General features: G+C 40.6%; 1 protein-coding gene across 1 annotated transcript; it reads left to right on the forward strand.

Moving 5' to 3' along the window:
* Nucleotides 1-16,497: 16,497 nt before the first annotated feature.
* On the forward strand, nt 16,498-20,025 carry LOC143568813 (lysine-specific demethylase JMJ13-like). The gene is made up of 10 exons (XM_077054870.1): nt 16,498-16,584; nt 16,876-17,233; nt 17,570-17,726; nt 17,804-18,023; nt 18,213-18,266; nt 18,358-18,437; nt 18,513-18,790; nt 18,878-19,273; nt 19,371-19,771; nt 19,868-20,025. Exons 1-10 carry the CDS (start codon nt 16,582-16,584, stop codon nt 20,003-20,005), a joined length of 2,085 nt encoding a protein of 694 aa, XP_076910985.1. The 5' UTR covers nt 16,498-16,581; the 3' UTR covers nt 20,006-20,025.
* Nucleotides 20,026-21,412: the final 1,387 nt, after the last annotated feature.

Here is a 21,412-nt window from a genome sequence, read left to right on the forward strand (position 1 = left end):
CGATCGAATGGCAGACTCATTCGATCGAATCAGAAACTGGTTCGATCGAATGAGTATCCATTTGAAAATGCTCTTTCAAATGGATCACTTTCAGCGTGAACCACTACCTAGGTGTACAGCATACAACATAAACATTCTAAACTATTCGCCAAGCGACGGCCACAAAATGTGCACCAACAAATTCCCCCTTGGACGTTGCTTGCGAATTGCTGTAGACACCTCTTGCAATCTTCAGTCAAATCTTCTGCTTTATCTTGATAATCACGTTGAAGAATACCATCATTGCAGCAAGATTCCCCCTTAGACTGAACTCTCGGTTAATGATGCAAAGTGTTCTCCATTGCTGACATCTTCAGACTAAATAATCTGTTTAAAACAACCAACTGTAGAAATTCCCCCTCAGACGTTGACGTGTATCCCAATATATAGACATGACAATACATGCACGCTTCCGCTGCGCGACTTACTATCGGCGAATCTTCACCCACACGGTTACTTCACCAACATGTATTGGACAAATGACAGAGGCTTCCAATCCACAGCTACTCCCCCTAAACAGATTAGTTTGTATGCAGATTCATCATCGGAGACAAAGACACATCATTAACTTCGTGATTGCGAATCACCAATTTTCAACAGAATTCCCTCCACAAAGCGGAATTCTCACATGCGGAAAATAAATATTTAACATGATTGGCCCATAAATAGTCAGATGCTCCTGACTACCCCCACAATAACTCAAACTCAGATTCTCTCCACAAAGCAGAATCTTCAGAATGCGGACAATAAATTAAACTTGGTTGGCCCATAAATAGTCAGATGCTCCTGACTACCCCACAATAACATCATACCTCATCAGTAATCACTTTTCTCTGTTCTTCTGTGTTCTTATAACAATCACCACTGTAGAAGCTCAATGAACAAGGGGTTATCCATTAAACTTGTAGACGATAATTCCTTCAGGTAATTGTGCTTTGTTCATCTTCAAATTTGCCGCTTTAACCGTTAAACATTTAAACGCTCTGACTTTGCCGGCAAATATCAGTGAAAATTTCACTGTCACCAAACTTTTTCTGGAATGTGATCAACATGTATAGGATGTCCAGAAAAATCGTCATCACTGACCCGACAATTAACCGAAAATTTCCCGGAAATTTTGTCGAAAAAAATTTTATTTTCGCCAAACTTTTTCAGAAGACTTCCCGACTGATAAAAATGGCTTGGGCAAATTTTCGTGTAAGCAGGCGTTCCAGACTCTTTTTTTTTTTTTTTTTTTTTTTTTTTTTTTTTTTTTTTTTTTTTTTTTTTTTTGGTCTGGAACACGTTCGATCGAATGAGAACTGGTTCGGTCGAATGAAGCACAGATTCGATCGGATGAAGAACTGGTTCGATCAGCTATTTGAATTTGACACTTTGAGCGGGAAAACCAGTTCGATCGAATACAATCTGATTCGATCGAATGAAGAACTGGTTCGATCAGCTATTTGAATTTGACACTTTGAGCGGGAAAACCAGTTCGATCGAATACAAACTGATTCGATCGAATGAAGACATCTGGTTCGATCGAATGAACAGGCTGTCTGGGCGGGAAAACTTGCGTTTGAATTTGACACTTTTGAGCGGGAAGACTGATTCGATCGAATCAGTCAATCGAATAGGCCTATTCGATCGAATGGGGAACTCGTTCGATCGAATGTACTGATTCGACTCCTTCAACGCCAGCCCAGAAAACGCGAAGAACACGAAGAACACACCAACAGTTTAACGTCCAGAACGCAGAAAATCAAGAGCTCGGCTTGCTAGATCGGTTGTTAGACCTTTCTAGCGGTAACCGTGGCTCTGATACCAATTGTTGGCTCAGCCGGGACCGAGACGATCCGAGCGCGTTCGAGACGGAAGGTTTGATAACCAAAGACGGACAGAAACAAACACGAAACAAACGATTTCATTGATAAAAACGAAAGATTACATGCTTGTTTAAACACTGAAATCACGATCTATGGCAGGGGGAGGTCGAGCATGGCCTCCCCCCTCATCCGGACAGCACCTGGGCTCCGGGCACGCAAAAACCTCAAACCTTTACTGTTCACGACTGAAAGCTGGTATTTATACCCGCTGCCATTCGGTCAGGACTCATTCGATCGAATGAGTCCTATTCGATCGAATGGCAGACTCATTCGATCGAATGAGTCCTATTCGATCGAATGGCAGACTCATTCGATCGAATCAGAAACTGGTTCGATCGAATGAGTATCCATTTGAAAATGCTCTTTCAAATGGATCACTTTCAGCGTGAACCACTACCTAGGTGTACAGCATACAACATAAACATTCTAAACTATTCGCCAAGCGACGGCCACAAAATGTGCACCAACAAATTCCCCCTTGGACGTTGCTTGCGAATTGCTGTAGACACCTCTTGCAATCTTCAGTCAAATCTTCTGCTTTATCTTGATAATCACGTTGAAGAATACCATCATTGCAGCAAGATTCCCCCTTAGACTGAACTCTCGGTTAATGATGCAAAGTGTTCTCCATTGCTGACATCTTCAGACTAAATAATCTGTTTTAAAACAACCAACTGTAGAAATTCCCCCTCAGACGTTGACGTGTATCCCAATATATAGACATGACAATACATGCACGCTTCCGCTGCGCGACTTACTATCGGCGAATCTTCACCCACACGGTTACTTCACCAACATGTATTGGACAAATGACAGAGGCTTCCAATCCACAGCTACTCCCCCTAAACAGATTAGTTTGTATGCAGATTCATCATCGGAGACAAAGACACATCATTAACTTCGTGATTGCGAATCACCAATTTTCAACAGAATTCCCTCCACAAAGCGGAATTCTCACATGCGGAAAATAAATATTTAACATGATTGGCCCATAAATAGTCAGATGCTCCTGACTACCCCACAATAACTCAAACTCAGATTCTCTCCACAAAGCAGAATCTTCAGAATGCGGACAATAAATTAAACTTGGTTGGCCCATAAATAGTCAGATGCTCCTGACTACCCCACAATAACATCATACCTCATCAGTAATCACTTTTCTCTGTTCTTCTGTGTTCTTATAACAATCACCACTGTAGAAGCTCAATGAACAAGGGGGTTATCCATTAAACTTGTAGACGATAATTCCTTCAGGTAATTGTGCTTTGTTCATCTTCAAATTTGCCGCTTTAACCGTTAAACATTTAAACGCTCTGACTTTGCCGGCAAATATCAGTGAAAATTTCACTGTCACCAAACTTTTTCTGGAATGTGATCAACATGTATAGGATGTCCAGAAAAATCTTCATCACTGACCCGACAATTAACCGAAAATTTCCCGGAAATTTTGTCGAAAAAAATTTTATTTTCGCCAAACTTTTTCAGAAGACTTCCCGACTGATAAAAATGGCTTGGGCAAATTTTCGTGTAAGCAGGCGTTCCAGGACTCTTTTTTTTTTTTTTTTTTTTTTTTTTTTTTTTTTTTTTTTTTTTTTTTTTTTTTTTGGTCTGGAACACGTTCGATCGAATGAGAACTGGTTCGGTCGAATGAAGCACAGATTCGATTCGGATGAAGAACTGGTTCGATCAGCTATTTGAATTTGACACTTTGAGCGGGAAAACCAGTTCGATCGAATACAATCTGATTCGATCGAATGAAGAACTGGTTCGATCAGCTATTTGAATTTGACACTTTGAGCGGGAAAACCAGTTCGATCGAATACAAACTGATTCGATCGAATGAAGACATCTGGTTCGATCGAATGAACAGGCTGTCTGGGCGGGAAAACTTGCGTTTGAATTTGACACTTTTGAGCGGGAAGACTGATTCGATCGAATCAGTCAATCGAATAGGCCTATTCGATCGAATGGGGAACTCGTTCGATCGAATGTACTGATTCGACTCCTTCAACGCCAGCCCAGAAAACGCGAAGAACACGAAGAACACACCAACAGTTTAACGTCCAGAACGCAGAAAATCAAGAGCTCGGCTTGCTAGATCGGTTGTTAGACCTTTCTAGCGGTAACCGTGGCTCTGATACCAATTGTTGGCTCAGCCGGGACCGAGACGATCCGAGCGCGTTCGAGACGGAAGGTTTGATAACCAAAGACGGACAGAAACAAACACGAAACAAACGATTTCATTGATAAAAACGAAAGATTACATGCTTGTTTAAACACTGAAATCACGATCTATGGCAGGGGGAGGTCGAGCATGGCCTCCCCCTCATCCGGACAGCACCTGGGCTCCGGGCACGCAAAAACCTCAAACCTTTACTGTTCACGACTGAAAGCTGGTATTTATACCCGCTGCCATTCGGTCAGGACTCATTCGATCGAATGAGTCCTATTCGATCGAATGGCAGACTCATTCGATCGAATGAGTCCTATTCGATCGAATGGCAGACTCATTCGATCGAATCAGAAACTGGTTCGATCGAATGAGTATCCATTTGAAAATGCTCTTTCAAATGGATCACTTTCAGCGTGAACCACTACCTAGGTGTACAGCATACAACATAAACATTCTAAACTATTCGCCAAGCGACGGCCACAAAATGTGCACCAACAAATTCCCCCTTGGACGTTGCTTGCGAATTGCTGTAGACACCTCTTGCAATCTTCAGTCAAATCTTCTGCTTTATCTTGATAATCACGTTGAAGAATACCATCATTGCAGCAAGATTCCCCCTTAGACTGAACTCTCGGTTAATGATGCAAAGTGTTCTCCATTGCTGACATCTTCAGACTAAATAATCTGTTTAAAACAACCAACTGTAGAAATTCCCCCTCAGACGTTGACGTGTATCCCAATATATAGACATGACAATACATGCACGCTTCCGCTGCGCGACTTACTATCGGCGAATCTTCACCCACACGGTTACTTCACCAACATGTATTGGACAAATGACAGAGGCTTCCAATCCACAGCTACTCCCCCTAAACAGATTAGTTTGTATGCAGATTCATCATCGGAGACAAAGACACATCATTAACTTCGTGATTGCGAATCACCAATTTTCAACAGAATTCCCTCCACAAAGCGGAATTCTCACATGCGGAAAATAAATATTTAACATGATTGGCCCATAAATAGTCAGATGCTCCTGACTACCCCACAATAACTCAAACTCAGATTCTCTCCACAAAGCAGAATCTTCAGAATGCGGACAATAAATTAAACTTGGTTGGCCCATAAATAGTCAGATGCTCCTGACTACCCCACAATAACATCATACCTCATCAGTAATCACTTTTCTCTGTTCTTCTGTGTTCTTATAACAATCACCACTGTAGAAGCTCAATGAACAAGGGGTTATCCATTAAACTTGTAGACGATAATTCCTTCAGGTAATTGTGCTTTGTTCATCTTCAAATTTGCCGCTTTAACCGTTAAACATTTAAACGCTCTGACTTTGCCGGCAAATATCAGTGAAAATTTCACTGTCACCAAACTTTTTCTGGAATGTGATCAACATGTATAGGATGTCCAGAAAAATCTTCATCACTGACCCGACAATTAACCGAAAATTTCCCGGAAATTTTGTCGAAAAAAATTTTATTTTCGCCAAACTTTTTCAGAAGACTTCCCGACTGATAAAAATGGCTTGGGCAAATTTTCGTGTAAGCAGGCGTTCCAGACTCTTTTTTTTTTTTTTTTTTTTTTTTTTTTTTTTTTTTTTTTTTTTTTTTTTTTTTGGTCTGGAACACGTTCGATCGAATGAGAACTGGTTCGGTCGAATGAAGCACAGATTCGATCGGATGAAGAACTGGTTCGATCAGCTATTTGAATTTGACACTTTGAGCGGGAAAACCAGTTCGATCGAATACAATCTGATTCGATCGAATGAAGAACTGGTTCGATCAGCTATTTGAATTTGACACTTTGAGCGGGAAAACCAGTTCGATCGAATACAAACTGATTCGATCGAATGAAGACATCTGGTTCGATCGAATGAACAGGCTGTCTGGGCGGGAAAACTTGCGTTTGAATTTGACACTTTTGAGCGGGAAGACTGATTCGATCGAATCAGTCAATCGAATAGGCCTATTCGATCGAATGGGGAACTCGTTCGATCGAATGTACTGATTCGACTCCTTCAACGCCAGCCCAGAAAACGCGAAGAACACGAAGAACACACCAACAGTTTAACGTCCAGAACGCAGAAAATCAAGAGCTCGGCTTGCTAGATCGGTTGTTAGACCTTTCTAGCGGTAACCGTGGCTCTGATACCAATTGTTGGCTCAGCCGGGACCGAGACGATCCGAGCGCGTTCGAGACGGAAGGTTTGATAACCAAAGACGGACAGAAACAAACACGAAACAAACGATTTCATTGATAAAAACGAAAGATTACATGCTTGTTTAAACACTGAAATCACGATCTATGGCAGGGGGAGGTCGAGCATGGCCTCCCCCCTCATCCGGACAGCACCTGGGCTCCGGGCACGCAAAAACCTCAAACCTTTACTGTTCACGACTGAAAGCTGGTATTTATACCCGCTGCCATTCGGTCAGGACTCATTCGATCGAATGAGTCCTATTCGATCGAATGGCAGACTCATTCGATCGAATGAGTCCTATTCGATCGAATGGCAGACTCATTCGATCGAATCAGAAACTGGTTCGATCGAATGAGTATCCATTTGAAAATGCTCTTTCAAATGGATCACTTTCAGCGTGAACCACTACCTAGGTGTACAGCATACAACATAAACATTCTAAACTATTCGCCAAGCGACGGCCACAAAATGTGCACCAACAAATTCCCCCTTGGACGTTGCTTGCGAATTGCTGTAGACACCTCTTGCAATCTTCAGTCAAATCTTCTGCTTTATCTTGATAATCACGTTGAAGAATACCATCATTGCAGCAAGATTCCCCCTTAGACTGAACTCTCGGTTAATGATGCAAAGTGTTCTCCATTGCTGACATCTTCAGACTAAATAATCTGTTTAAAACAACCAACTGTAGAAATTCCCCCTCAGACGTTGACGTGTATCCCAATATATAGACATGACAATACATGCACGCTTCCGCTGCGCGACTTACTATCGGCGAATCTTCACCCACACGGTTACTTCACCAACATGTATTGGACAAATGACAGAGGCTTCCAATCCACAGCTACTCCCCCTAAACAGATTAGTTTGTATGCAGATTCATCATCGGAGACAAAGACACATCATTAACTTCGTGATTGCGAATCACCAATTTTCAACAGAATTCCCTCCACAAAGCGGAATTCTCACATGCGGAAAATAAATATTTAACATGATTGGCCCATAAATAGTCAGATGCTCCTGACTACCCCACAATAACTCAAACTCAGATTCTCTCCACAAAGCAGAATCTTCAGAATGCGGACAATAAATTAAACTTGGTTGGCCCATAAATAGTCAGATGCTCCTGACTACCCCACAATAACATCATACCTCATCAGTAATCACTTTTCTCTGTTCTTCTGTGTTCTTATAACAATCACCACTGTAGAAGCTCAATGAACAAGGGGTTATCCATTAAACTTGTAGACGATAATTCCTTCAGGTAATTGTGCTTTGTTCATCTTCAAATTTGCCGCTTTAACCGTTAAACATTTAAACGCTCTGACTTTGCCGGCAAATATCAGTGAAAATTTCACTGTCACCAAACTTTTTCTGGAATGTGATCAACATGTATAGGATGTCCAGAAAAATCTTCATCACTGACCCGACAATTAACCGAAAATTTCCCGGAAATTTTGTCGAAAAAAATTTTATTTTCGCCAAACTTTTTCAGAAGACTTCCCGACTGATAAAAATGGCTTGGGCAAATTTTCGTGTAAGCAGGCGTTCCAGACTCTTTTTTTTTTTTTTTTTTTTTTTTTTTTTTTTTTTTTTTTTTTTTTTTTTTTTTGGTCTGGAACACGTTCGATCGAATGAGAACTGGTTCGGTCGAATGAAGCACAGATTCGATCGGATGAAGAACTGGTTCGATCAGCTATTTGAATTTGACACTTTGAGCGGGAAAACCAGTTCGATCGAATACAATCTGATTCGATCGAATGAAGAACTGGTTCGATCAGCTATTTGAATTTGACACTTTGAGCGGGAAAACCAGTTCGATCGAATACAAACTGATTCGATCGAATGAAGACATCTGGTTCGATCGAATGAACAGGCTGTCTGGGCGGGAAAACTTGCGTTTGAATTTGACACTTTTGAGCGGGAAGACTGATTCGATCGAATCAGTCAATCGAATAGGCCTATTCGATCGAATGGGGAACTCGTTCGATCGAATGTACTGATTCGACTCCTTCAACGCCAGCCCAGAAAACGCGAAGAACACGAAGAACACACCAACAGTTTAACGTCCAGAACGCAGAAAATCAAGAGCTCGGCTTGCTAGATCGGTTGTTAGACCTTTCTAGCGGTAACCGTGGCTCTGATACCAATTGTTGGCTCAGCCGGGACCGAGACGATCCGAGCGCGTTCGAGACGGAAGGTTTGATAACCAAAGACGGACAGAAACAAACACGAAACAAACGATTTCATTGATAAAAACGAAAGATTACATGCTTGTTTAAACACTGAAATCACGATCTATGGCAGGGGGAGGTCGAGCATGGCCTCCCCCCTCATCCGGACAGCACCTGGGCTCCGGGCACGCAAAAACCTCAAACCTTTACTGTTCACGACTGAAAGCTGGTATTTATACCCGCTGCCATTCGGTCAGGACTCATTCGATCGAATGAGTCCTATTCGATCGAATGGCAGACTCATTCGATCGAATGAGTCCTATTCGATCGAATGGCAGACTCATTCGATCGAATCAGAAACTGGTTCGATCGAATGAGTATCCATTTGAAAATGCTCTTTCAAATGGATCACTTTCAGCGTGAACCACTACCTAGGTGTACAGCATACAACATAAACATTCTAAACTATTCGCCAAGCGACGGCCACAAAATGTGCACCAACAAATTCCCCCTTGGACGTTGCTTGCGAATTGCTGTAGACACCTCTTGCAATCTTCAGTCAAATCTTCTGCTTTATCTTGATAATCACGTTGAAGAATACCATCATTGCAGCAAGATTCCCCCTTAGACTGAACTCTCGGTTAATGATGCAAAGTGTTCTCCATTGCTGACATCTTCAGACTAAATAATCTGTTTAAAACAACCAACTGTAGAAATTCCCCCTCAGACGTTGACGTGTATCCCAATATATAGACATGACAATACATGCACGCTTCCGCTGCGCGACTTACTATCGGCGAATCTTCACCCACACGGTTACTTCACCAACATGTATTGGACAAATGACAGAGGCTTCCAATCCACAGCTACTCCCCCTAAACAGATTAGTTTGTATGCAGATTCATCATCGGAGACAAAGACACATCATTAACTTCGTGATTGCGAATCACCAATTTTCAACAGAATTCCCTCCACAAAGCGGAATTCTCACATGCGGAAAATAAATATTTAACATGATTGGCCCATAAATAGTCAGATGCTCCTGACTACCCCACAATAACTCAAACTCAGATTCTCTCCACAAAGCAGAATCTTCAGAATGCGGACAATAAATTAAACTTGGTTGGCCCATAAATAGTCAGATGCTCCTGACTACCCCACAATAACATCATACCTCATCAGTAATCACTTTTCTCTGTTCTTCTGTGTTCTTATAACAATCACCACTGTAGAAGCTCAATGAACAAGGGGTTATCCATTAAACTTGTAGACGATAATTCCTTCAGGTAATTGTGCTTTGTTCATCTTCAAATTTGCCGCTTTAACCGTTAAACATTTAAACGCTCTGACTTTGCCGGCAAATATCAGTGAAAATTTCACTGTCACCAAACTTTTTCTGGAATGTGATCAACATGTATAGGATGTCCAGAAAAATCTTCATCACTGACCCGACAATTAACCGAAAATTTCCCGGAAATTTTGTCGAAAAAAATTTTATTTTCGCCAAACTTTTTCAGAAGACTTCCCGACTGATAAAAATGGCTTGGGCAAATTTTCGTGTAAGCAGGCGTTCCAGACTCTTTTTTTTTTTTTTTTTTTTTTTTTTTTTTTTTTTTTTTTTTTTTTTTTTTTTTTGGTCTGGAACACGTTCGATCGAATGAGAACTGGTTCGGTCGAATGAAGCACAGATTCGATCGGATGAAGAACTGGTTCGATCAGCTATTTGAATTTGACACTTTGAGCGGGAAAACCAGTTCGATCGAATACAATCTGATTCGATCGAATGAAGAACTGGTTCGATCAGCTATTTGAATTTGACACTTTGAGCGGGAAAACCAGTTCGATCGAATACAAACTGATTCGATCGAATGAAGACATCTGGTTCGATCGAATGAACAGGCTGTCTGGGCGGGAAAACTTGCGTTTGAATTTGACACTTTTGAGCGGGAAGACTGATTCGATCGAATCAGTCAATCGAATAGGCCTATTCGATCGAATGGGGAACTCGTTCGATCGAATGTACTGATTCGACTCCTTCAACGCCAGCCCAGAAAACGCGAAGAACACGAAGAACACACCAACAGTTTAACGTCCAGAACGCAGAAAATCAAGAGCTCGGCTTGCTAGATCGGTTGTTAGACCTTTCTAGCGGTAACCGTGGCTCTGATACCAATTGTTGGCTCAGCCGGGACCGAGACGATCCGAGCGCGTTCGAGACGGAAGGTTTGATAACCAAAGACGGACAGAAACAAACACGAAACAAACGATTTCATTGATAAAAACGAAAGATTACATGCTTGTTTAAACACTGAAATCACGATCTATGGCAGGGGGAGGTCGAGCATGGCCTCCCCCCTCATCCGGACAGCACCTGGGCTCCGGGCACGCAAAAACCTCAAACCTTTACTGTTCACGACTGAAAGCTGGTATTTATACCCGCTGCCATTCGGTCAGGACTCATTCGATCGAATGAGTCCTATTCGATCGAATGGCAGACTCATTCGATCGAATGAGTCCTATTCGATCGAATGGCAGACTCATTCGATCGAATCAGAAACTGGTTCGATCGAATGAGTATCCATTTGAAAATGCTCTTTCAAATGGATCACTTTCAGCGTGAACCACTACCTAGGTGTACAGCATACAACATAAACATTCTAAACTATTCGCCAAGCGACGGCCACAAAATGTGCACCAACAAATTCCCCCTTGGACGTTGCTTGCGAATTGCTGTAGACACCTCTTGCAATCTTCAGTCAAATCTTCTGCTTTATCTTGATAATCACGTTGAAGAATACCATCATTGCAGCAAGATTCCCCCTTAGACTGAACTCTCGGTTAATGATGCAAAGTGTTCTCCATTGCTGACATCTTCAGACTAAATAATCTGTTTAAAACAACCAACTGTAGAAATTCCCCCTCAGACGTTGACGTGTATCCCAATATATAGACATGACAATACATGCACGCTTCCGCTGCGCGACTTACTATCGGCGAATCTTCACCCACACGGTTACTTCACCAACATGTATTGGACAAATGACAGAGGCTTCCAATCCACAGCTACTCCCCCTAAACAGATTAGTTTGTATGCAGATTCATCATCGGAGACAAAGACACATCATTAACTTCGTGATTGCGAATCACCAATTTTCAACAGAATTCCCTCCACAAAGCGGAATTCTCACATGCGGAAAATAAATATTTAACATGATTGGCCCATAAATAGTCAGATGCTCCTGACTACCCCACAATAACTCAAACTCAGATTCTCTCCACAAAGCAGAATCTTCAGAATGCGGACAATAAATTAAACTTGGTTGGCCCATAAATAGTCAGATGCTCCTGACTACCCCACAATAACATCATACCTCATCAGTAATCACTTTTCTCTGTTCTTCTGTGTTCTTATAACAATCACCACTGTAGAAGCTCAATGAACAAGGGGTTATCCATTAAACTTGTAGACGATAATTCCTTCAGGTAATTGTGCTTTGTTCATCTTCAAATTTGCCGCTTTAACCGTTAAACATTTAAACGCTCTGACTTTGCCGGCAAATATCAGTGAAAATTTCACTGTCACCAAACTTTTTCTGGAATGTGATCAACATGTATAGGATGTCCAGAAAAATCTTCATCACTGACCCGACAATTAACCGAAAATTTCCCGGAAATTTTGTCGAAAAAAATTTTATTTTCGCCAAACTTTTTCAGAAGACTTCCCGACTGATAAAAATGGCTTGGGCAAATTTTCGTGTAAGCAGGCGTTCCAGACTCTTTTTTTTTTTTTTTTTTTTTTTTTTTTTTTTTTTTTTTTTTTTTTTTTTTTTTGGTCTGGAACACGTTCGATCGAATGAGAACTGGTTCGGTCGAATGAAGCACAGATTCGATCGGATGAAGAACTGGTTCGATCAGCTATTTGAATTTGACACTTTGAGCGGGAAAACCAGTTCGATCGAATACAATCTGATTCGATCGAATGAAGAACTGGTTCGATCAGCTATTTGAATTTGACACTTTGAGCGGGAAAACCAGTTCGATCGAATACAAACTGATTCGATCGAATGAAGACATCTGGTTCGATCGAATGAACAGGCTGTCTGGGCGGGAAAACTTGCGTTTGAATTTGACACTTTTGAGCGGGAAGACTGATTCGATCGAATCAGTCAATCGAATAGGCCTATTCGATCGAATGGGGAACTCGTTCGATCGAATGTACTGATTCGACTCCTTCAACGCCAGCCCAGAAAACGCGAAGAACACGAAGAACACACCAACAGTTTAACGTCCAGAACGCAGAAAATCAAGAGCTCGGCTTGCTAGATCGGTTGTTAGACCTTTCTAGCGGTAACCGTGGCTCTGATACCAATTGTTGGCTCAGCCGGGACCGAGACGATCCGAGCGCGTTCGAGACGGAAGGTTTGATAACCAAAGACGGACAGAAACAAACACGAAACAAACGATTTCATTGATAAAAACGAAAGATTACATGCTTGTTTAAACACTGAAATCACGATCTATGGCAGGGGGAGGTCGAGCATGGCCTCCCCCCTCATCCGGACAGCACCTGGGCTCCGGGCACGCAAAAACCTCAAACCTTTACTGTTCACGACTGAAAGCTGGTATTTATACCCGCTGCCATTCGGTCAGGACTCATTCGATCGAATGAGTCCTATTCGATCGAATGGCAGACTCATTCGATCGAATGAGTCCTATTCGATCGAATGGCAGACTCATTCGATCGAATCAGAAACTGGTTCGATCGAATGAGTATCCATTTGAAAATGCTCTTTCAAATGGATCACTTTCAGCGTGAACCACTACCTAGGTGTACAGCATACAACATAAACATTCTAAACTATTCGCCAAGCGACGGCCACAAAATGTGCACCAACACCATGCTTGCGGAAACGGAAATAACATCCCCGCATAGCGGGAACGTTGAGAACTAGATTGTTTGAAGCTCCAAGATGGAATTGGTTGTTTAACATAATTGATCACTATGTTTAAAACTACCAAAACCTCATGGAGAATCTACACAAGTGGAAATCAACGCTCCTGACTTGCGAGGAGGTTACAGACCTACCCGCATCATACCCAAAGATCAAGCAGAAAAGTCGGAAATTTCTACACGTGACATTAGGACTTCCGCGGGAAGAATCCCCATGGAAAACCTTAAAACTAAACCCTTTTCAAAACCCCTTGCTTAAGTCCAAAAGTTCACCTCACTTATTAACAATTCATGAGAAGAACATTGGACTGGGGGGACTTGAAGAGGTAGGTCCCAGCAGAGCCCAGTTGGACCCGCAAGACTCACCTTGAACAGGGACGTCTGCGCGGTTGGACCCGCAAGACTCATCTTAAACAGGGACGTCTGCGCGGTTGGACCCGCAAGACTCACCTCGAAGAGAGACGTTTGCGCAGTTGAACTCGCAACTCCTTAGAGGGACGTCTGCGCAAAGACCAACTGGATCCGCAGGACCAACCATGCTCAGAGACGCGATGTCCTTACGCGCAGTACGCAAGCTGTTCCTGCAGGAAAAGCCTCCCAATGGTGACGTACTCCGCCTGTTCCCGCAGCTACGGATACTAACCATCAGGGAAGGCTACCCGCGCAGCAAGGCTACACGCACAAGGCACTAACTCTCAAATAATTCAGTAATTTCACCTGAAGAGGGAATGAGCAAGCCGGGAATACTCCCGCCCAAATGAGCCAGTCCGTACGATACTGGAGGATCTTTTGTACTGTACCTGCCAAGGTATGGACAAAAGATCTGACCAAAGCTGCGACAGCTCACTGACAACAGTACGACGGGCAGCACGCTCTAGTACTTAAAGTCACTATCAGCCGCTGCCTACTCACCAACCCCTGTCGGGGCACGTCCATAGCCTGCAGTTGGTGGAAAAGGAATAGTACACAGCCGGCCTGGTCACTATCAGCCGCTGCCTACCCACCAACCATCAGCATGGCACGTGCGTAGCCCACAGTTGGTAGAACAGGAATACTATTCAGCCGGCTGTACCTTCTTGGACACCTACCTTCGGCTATAAATACTCTAACACCTTGGAACGGTATCATCATCTTCTCTCTAGCTATTTCTCTTAATATACACTTATATTCAAGAGTAATCTAGTCTGATTCTCACGCCGGAGGGTGGTCACAAGGAGGTACCCCCCCTTCTTAGTGACGAGCTCACGGTGTCTGTTTTGCAGGTCATCAGAAGAATAACCATCTTGCCGGACATAACCCTCGTGGGAAACATCTATTTAACCCCCAGATTATCCGTAATCTGCCCGGGGTCACTTAGTGTTTCTTCAGAGATGGTGGAGGCGGAGTAAACCGAAGATGAAAAGGGCTTTTCAGAGGTAACTGAGAAGAAGAGAACAGAGAGCCGGTGGAGACTTAGCCCGCAACATGTGGAAAGGAATGTCGGTGGAGAGTTAGCACGTGGAAATGAATGTCACATATACCTTACACTGACAAATTTGTACCCAACCAATTAGAAGAGGTACAAACTTTGCTGCACAATGTACAAATGGAAATGCACAACAAAGTTGCTATTTGTATATATACATAATTAAGTTACGTGTGAAATAGAGGATCATATTTTTAAACCATGTTAATGTAAAAATAAGAAAAATCATACCAAGTACACTCAAAGATTATTATTTTTATATACAAGATGCTGAATTTGGTGGAATATTTTAGAAAAGACCTTCTTTCAAGGGTAGTTTGGCATAATTTAATGGGGCACACGTTTTGAGGCGGTAAAGGGTGCGTTTGGTTGAACAAACCTAACCACCACTTTCCTTCATGGTTCACACTCATTTTACTTTTCCTTTTTTTTTTCTATAGTTTTTCTCTTATTTTAATTATTTAATTAAATAAATATTTTACTAAATATTACCAAGTGCTAATTAATCCAATGATAACCGCATCACCTTCCTTATATAAAAGGTTATGCGTTCGAGTCTCGTTTGCTATAATTTTTTCAGATGAACAATAATTTTTTCAATTATAAGTTTTTGTTAAGATCATATGTTTATAAGAAGTTTAGTTAATTAAAAATGATGACATGCCACTGCCACGTAGATAATAAAGAATTAACCAACAACCCAAAAAACAAGTGTAAAAAAAAGATTTTAATGATTAAGAATTGGTTAGCCCATAAATTGGATGTGACTCAATGGTAGAGCACTCACTTTACTAGTGAGAGATAGGGGGTTTAAACCTCACTATGACCATTTTATATGGGAGATATGAAGGATGACCCTGGCAAGCCAGGGTTCGAGTCTTGATCTCACCCGGTTTTACCGGCTCCTCGCTGTCGTGCCATTTGGTAGGCGTGGGGGTCGGGTTTTATCTGGGGAATTCCTCAATAGGTGGACCGCTAGGGGCTCCGTCCGGCTGGATTCGTGGCCGGCTCGGGCTACCTTTAGCCAATGGGGGTCGCGTACGGAGTACCCAGCGTTACTTAGTTAGTCGTTCCAATAAAAAAAAAGAATTGGTTAGCCCCGCACTTCCTCCACCTAGCGCTACCCAAACAATAACACCACCCGTGGCGTTTAACATGAAAAAGAAGGTTAGTTGACAGGGATTGGCGCCGTCCACCTCATTAGTGACCATAACACATAGTCTAAGTGGGTGGACGGGATCACCATCATTCTATTCTTCTAACAAAAGGATGATCTATTTCACAAGGTGATCCCTACCTACTGAGTATCCGAGCTTTTGCTGTAAAAAAAAAATAAAAATAAAAATAAAAATAAATTATATTCTGTCCCTTAATTTTCGGTGTTTCCAAACTCTCGTTCAGGATTTCATCATCCACTGTTCCTCTCTCTCTCTAAAATAAATTACTGCTCTCTTCGTCGGAAAACTTCTTTCTCGCCGGTACCGACTACCGGAGTTCATTACAGAGCAATTATTCCCAACAAGTCCGGTTATTGATACGTAAATTCACTATCCGTATTAATATTTATATTATTATTATTATTATTATCGCTCGGTTATCGGATATTACAGAGTTTTAACCGGCGGAACATTCCGATCTCTTCCTCCGGTGACTGTTCTAAGGAAATGTACCGGATACAATTACCGAGATCGTGATTTAGATGGTAAATTACGTAATTCACATTTTATTTTTGAATATGTATTACATGTGCACTGTGTTTATCTATCGTTATCATTATGTAGTTTCTGTGAATATTAATGTTTCGTGTGCCAATTTTTTCTATAAATAAATATCTTGTTATTCAACTTTATTTCTGTTTTTGTGAGAATTAAAAGTATTTCAATTTCAGTCCGCACTTTGACTTTTTATTATCCTGTAATTTGACTCTTTTGAATTAATACCTTGATTATTTATGCTTTTACTTGATAATAAATTAATTAATTTTTTTTAATAGGAGGAAGGAAGGATTTGTTTTTCCAGAGAGGCAAAGTTAGAGTTTTTGAAGCATAAAAGACTTCAGAGAATTAAATCCGGTTCCGGTGCGATAACCGACGATGCAAATGTGATGAATCTGATGACTAGAAGTAGTGGAGATGCTTTAAGAGGTTCGGCATCCTGTGGTGTGAGATCATTAGATGGTGATGTGTGTGTTAGAGATGTCACATCAAAGCGAACAATCGAGAAGTTTGACGCGACTGATCTTGATTGGACGGATAAGATGCCAGAGTGTCCGGTTTATTATCCAAGTAAAGAACAGTTTGATGACCCCTTGGCGTATCTGCAAAAAATCGCCCCGGATGCTTCAAAATATGGTAGTGGTTTAGTAATTTGCAAGTGTGTATTTGTGTATGCATACATTGGAGGTCTGCTAGAATGCTAGTTAATTTGGAATATACTTTGCCACTACCGCTAGCTATAAACTATAAACATGATATTAGATATGTTTTCGGCTGGATTTCATGCCAAATTCTAATAAAGTTATGCATGTGGTAGATTTTTAACCATGCTTTTGAATGCAAACTAGCATAGAATCATTAAAACTCGGTTAAGAACGTGACATTCTTCTATGAATGTTGATATATTATTTTTGTTAGTTAACATGACCACATGAATGTTATGTAATTTCTTTCCTTGTAATTCTTTTTCAGGTATATGCAAGATTGTTTCGCCTTTGAGTGCTTCTGTTCCCGCAGGTCTGGTTTTGATGAAAGAGAAAGCTGGCTTTAGGTTTACAACAAGAGTGCAGCCTCTTCGTCTTGCTGAGTGGAATACTGATGATAAGGCTACCTTTTTCATGAGTGGAAGGTGAGTTTTTCTATTTATTTGGTTTTTTACATTTAAACACGCCTTTCAGACTTGAATATTGTGTCTTATTTCATCAGAAACTATACATTTCGTGATTTTGAGAAAATGGCGAACAAGGTTTTTACACGTAGATATTATAGTTCTGGATGTCTTCCTGCTTCATATTTGGAAAAAGAATTTTGGAGTGAAATTGCTTCTGGAAAGACTGAAAGTGTAGAGTATGCATGTGATGTTGATGGCAGTGCATTTTCATCTTCTCCCACTGATGAACTTGGAAATAGCAAATGGAATTTGAAGGTTTTAACCTTCAATTTTCATTCATCTATAATCTGGCTTTCTTTTTCACAATAAACTTTCAATAAATATTCCTTTCAAAAAGTCAATTTCTTTCTCTTATCATCTTTACAACTGTCACTTTGCAGTCCATATACTAGATTCTACATGTTCCATCAACTGAGATTATGCTGTTAACCTTTTCGATTGCAGAAAGTTGCACGGTTGTCCAGATCGATCCTACGTTTGCTTGAAACAACAATTCCGGTTTTCATATAGTTATCTTCTTTAATTACAAATATATATAAGTATTATCCGGTGTGCTTTGTTTTTTAACATAAGTTTGTTTGATATACAGGGAGTTACGGAACCAATGCTCTACATAGGGATGTTGTTCAGTATGTTTGCTTGGCATGTAGAAGACCATTACTTATACAGGTATGTATAGTTAATTAGTTATTTTACTTCATCGTATATTTGTTACCTGATGCTTATACTTCATTTATTACACAGCATTAATTACCATCATTGTGGAGCTGCAAAAACCTGGTACGGTGTTCCTGGTCACGCTGCACTGGATTTTGAAAAAGTTGTTAAACAAAAGGTCTATAATCATGGTATTATGTCAACTGAAGGCGAAGACGGTGCTTTTGATGTTCTTTTAGGAAAAACAACCTTGTTTCCTCCTAATATTTTGTCACAACACGGTGTTCCTGTTTACAAGGCTGTACAAAAGCCCGGTGAATACGTCGTCACTTTCCCACGTGCGTATCATGCAGGATTTAGTCACGGTAAATATTATTTTCTTGCTTTGATTTACACAATTCTAAAAGATTCTGTGCTGTCGTTATAATTTTATTAGTTTGGTAATATTGTAGGCTTTAGTTGTGGTGAGGCGGTGAATTTTGCAATTGGTGATTGGTTTCCGTTTGGATCGTTAGCGACTCGACGTTATGCACTTCTTAACTGGACACCTTTAATTCCTCACGAGGAATTATTGTGTAAAGAAGCGCTGCTTATTTCATCGGCTAGTGGTTATCTAGATTCTGACTATTGTTCTGTAGATATTGCATCAAAACTTAGCATTAAGGCCTCATTTGTGAATTTAATACGCTTCCAACATCGTGCTCGTTGGTGGTTAATGAGATCAAGAGGATGCACGGGTGCTTCACAACATTCTCATGGAACCATTCTTTGCAGTGTTTGCAAACATGACTGTTATGTTGCTTATGTCAACTGCAACTGCTATTTGCATCCGGTCTGCCTTCGCCATGGTATGCTATGTTATGCAATTTTATATAACCCGAGTTAACCGGTTCATAAGTAAATGGATATTAAAATTTAAAATTGAGTTTTATTGAATTGTTTCAGAGTTGAAGTCACTTAACTTTCCTTGTGGAACAAACTTTACACTCTCTGTAAGGGATGAATTGTTTGATATGGAGACGGTTTCCAAAATGTTTGAGGAGGATAAACGCATCACCAATGAGGTCAAACATCAATTTAGAAACGAGAGTGACACGATTCTGCTTTCTAAATTGTACCCATTAACTGAAAACGACGGGTACGATCCATATTGCAAGATCGACCTTGACTCGTGTTGCAATTTGAAGCCGTCTATTCCTGCTGCTGAAACTTGTTCTTTGCTTAACCATGGTGGTTATAACATTGACTCTGACTCAGAAGAGACATTTAGGGTCAAAAGGCGGTCATCCTTTAGACCACAACATAGAAATCCAACAAATTCTGTTGCTTCAACATTGGAACATCAGGTAGACAAACCATGTGTTATTATTTTTACTATTATTAATGTTTTAGCAATGTTTTGTAGTGTTGTGTCGGTACTAACTCTCTAGTCACATGTAAAGGGGTTTAGGCGGTTACAGAAAGTAGAACATGGAAGCGCTTCTATTTCTAGTAAGTACAAGAAAATGGGCAATGAAGAGAAGAAACCTAGTCCAAAAAGACTTAAAAGTAAAAGGCAATTTAAGTACAGGTTCCTTTGAATACAAACAAGTATCTTAGACAATCATTGACTTTAGCTAACTTGGATTCAACTGGAGCTGTAACAATACAGCGAAAAGTACATGAAGCAGAAGCGAATTAACCAAAAATTGGTAGATGAAATAGAAACATATTCTTTTCTGATTTATATGTAATTAGGTTGGTACTAGCAGTTAATTAGATGTACATTATAACATTAACAATTGATCAATTGTTAACGAGGTTAAAATGGCGATTTAATAACGATGCCATGAACCCTCGCTTTCTGTCTTTGATTTCAAGCAAAAGATTTTCTGATTATTTGCCTTAGAAAGCAAGACAAATGGCTTTCATTTTCAGTAACATATGATGATGTAGTTAATTATAACCATAATTTAGTTGAGTGTGATCTAATTTAGTCTCTCTTTCGTTCACTGTTACGTTTCTTTCTAGAATGTAAACAATAACACATGTGCTCCGTTAACTGTTAATTGGTCGTTAACCATGGTTGGTCCCCTCGGTATTGTGTATGTAATTACGCATGCTTTTGGATGCGAAAGAGAAGACAGTGATGGCAATGATAGAAGGTAATTGAAGTACATTCTCTCAAATTCCTTTCAAGTCCATTTTTAATAGTGAGAGTTGTTTGGTTTGCAAAATTTTTAGAAGAAATTGGAATTAACAAAGAAAATTGAAATTGTTAGAATGTTAAGGAATTGAAATCTGTTCTCTGTTTGATTTATAGAATGGAATGATATCCTTTTAACATAGTCCAAAGGTCAAAATGTATATTATATGAAGTTACAAATTTATTCACACATTTATATTTAAGTTGTGCAATTATACAATGCCACTAATAGTATATGATAAAAGAAGGCTACAAAATAAAGTCACAAAAGAATAAAATTGTTAAGTATATTCTCCAACCACAAATAAAAATCAACAAGCTGGACACCTTGTGTTTGGGATGGCCAGGCCATCTTTCTTTGTTTTTATCAATATTATCATCCCTTTTGCTTTCACTATTCTGTGTTCACCTCACCTTTTTACGACGTGTGTGCCTGTCGCATGTTTGTCGACCAGTAGTAGGGGCCGAGGGCCTCGGCCCCAAAGGCACGTCTCATGAGCTAAGCTCGCGCGACGGATTTGCCTAAAAAATATTTTAGACCTGCTGATTTTAAGCTGCGATTTCGAACTACGATTTGGCAATAAAATTTTGGAAGTTTCTGCGATTTCCGAGAGCTGTAATTTTGGTGATGAATTTGAGACATGAGATTTTGAAATTTCGTATGAGTAGAAAATGAAGTATTGAACAACCGATCAGAAGTTTGTATGTGACCATCTATTTTTGAAGTTTGGGTTCACAATGTGGGCCTCTTAAAGCCTTTTTAAAATAGATGAGAGTACTTGGGAAATGCGGTTCCTACTTC

Source organism: Bidens hawaiensis, unplaced genomic scaffold (genome assembly GCF_021521415.1).
Source record: "Bidens hawaiensis isolate Kalapana, Puna unplaced genomic scaffold, B.hawaiensis_p1.1 tig00024231_1, whole genome shotgun sequence".
Taxonomy (NCBI): Eukaryota; Viridiplantae; Streptophyta; class Magnoliopsida; order Asterales; family Asteraceae; genus Bidens; species Bidens hawaiensis.

Excerpts from the sequence above, each read along its gene's own strand:
- LOC143568813 (XM_077054870.1), top strand. Across the intron at positions 17,234-17,569 it reads CCCGGATGCTTCAAAATATG|GTATATGCAAGATTGTTTCG; the intron begins GTAGTGGTTTAG and ends ATTCTTTTTCAG. Across the intron at positions 18,267-18,357 it reads TGCTTGAAACAACAATTCCG|GGAGTTACGGAACCAATGCT; the intron begins GTTTTCATATAG and ends TTTGATATACAG.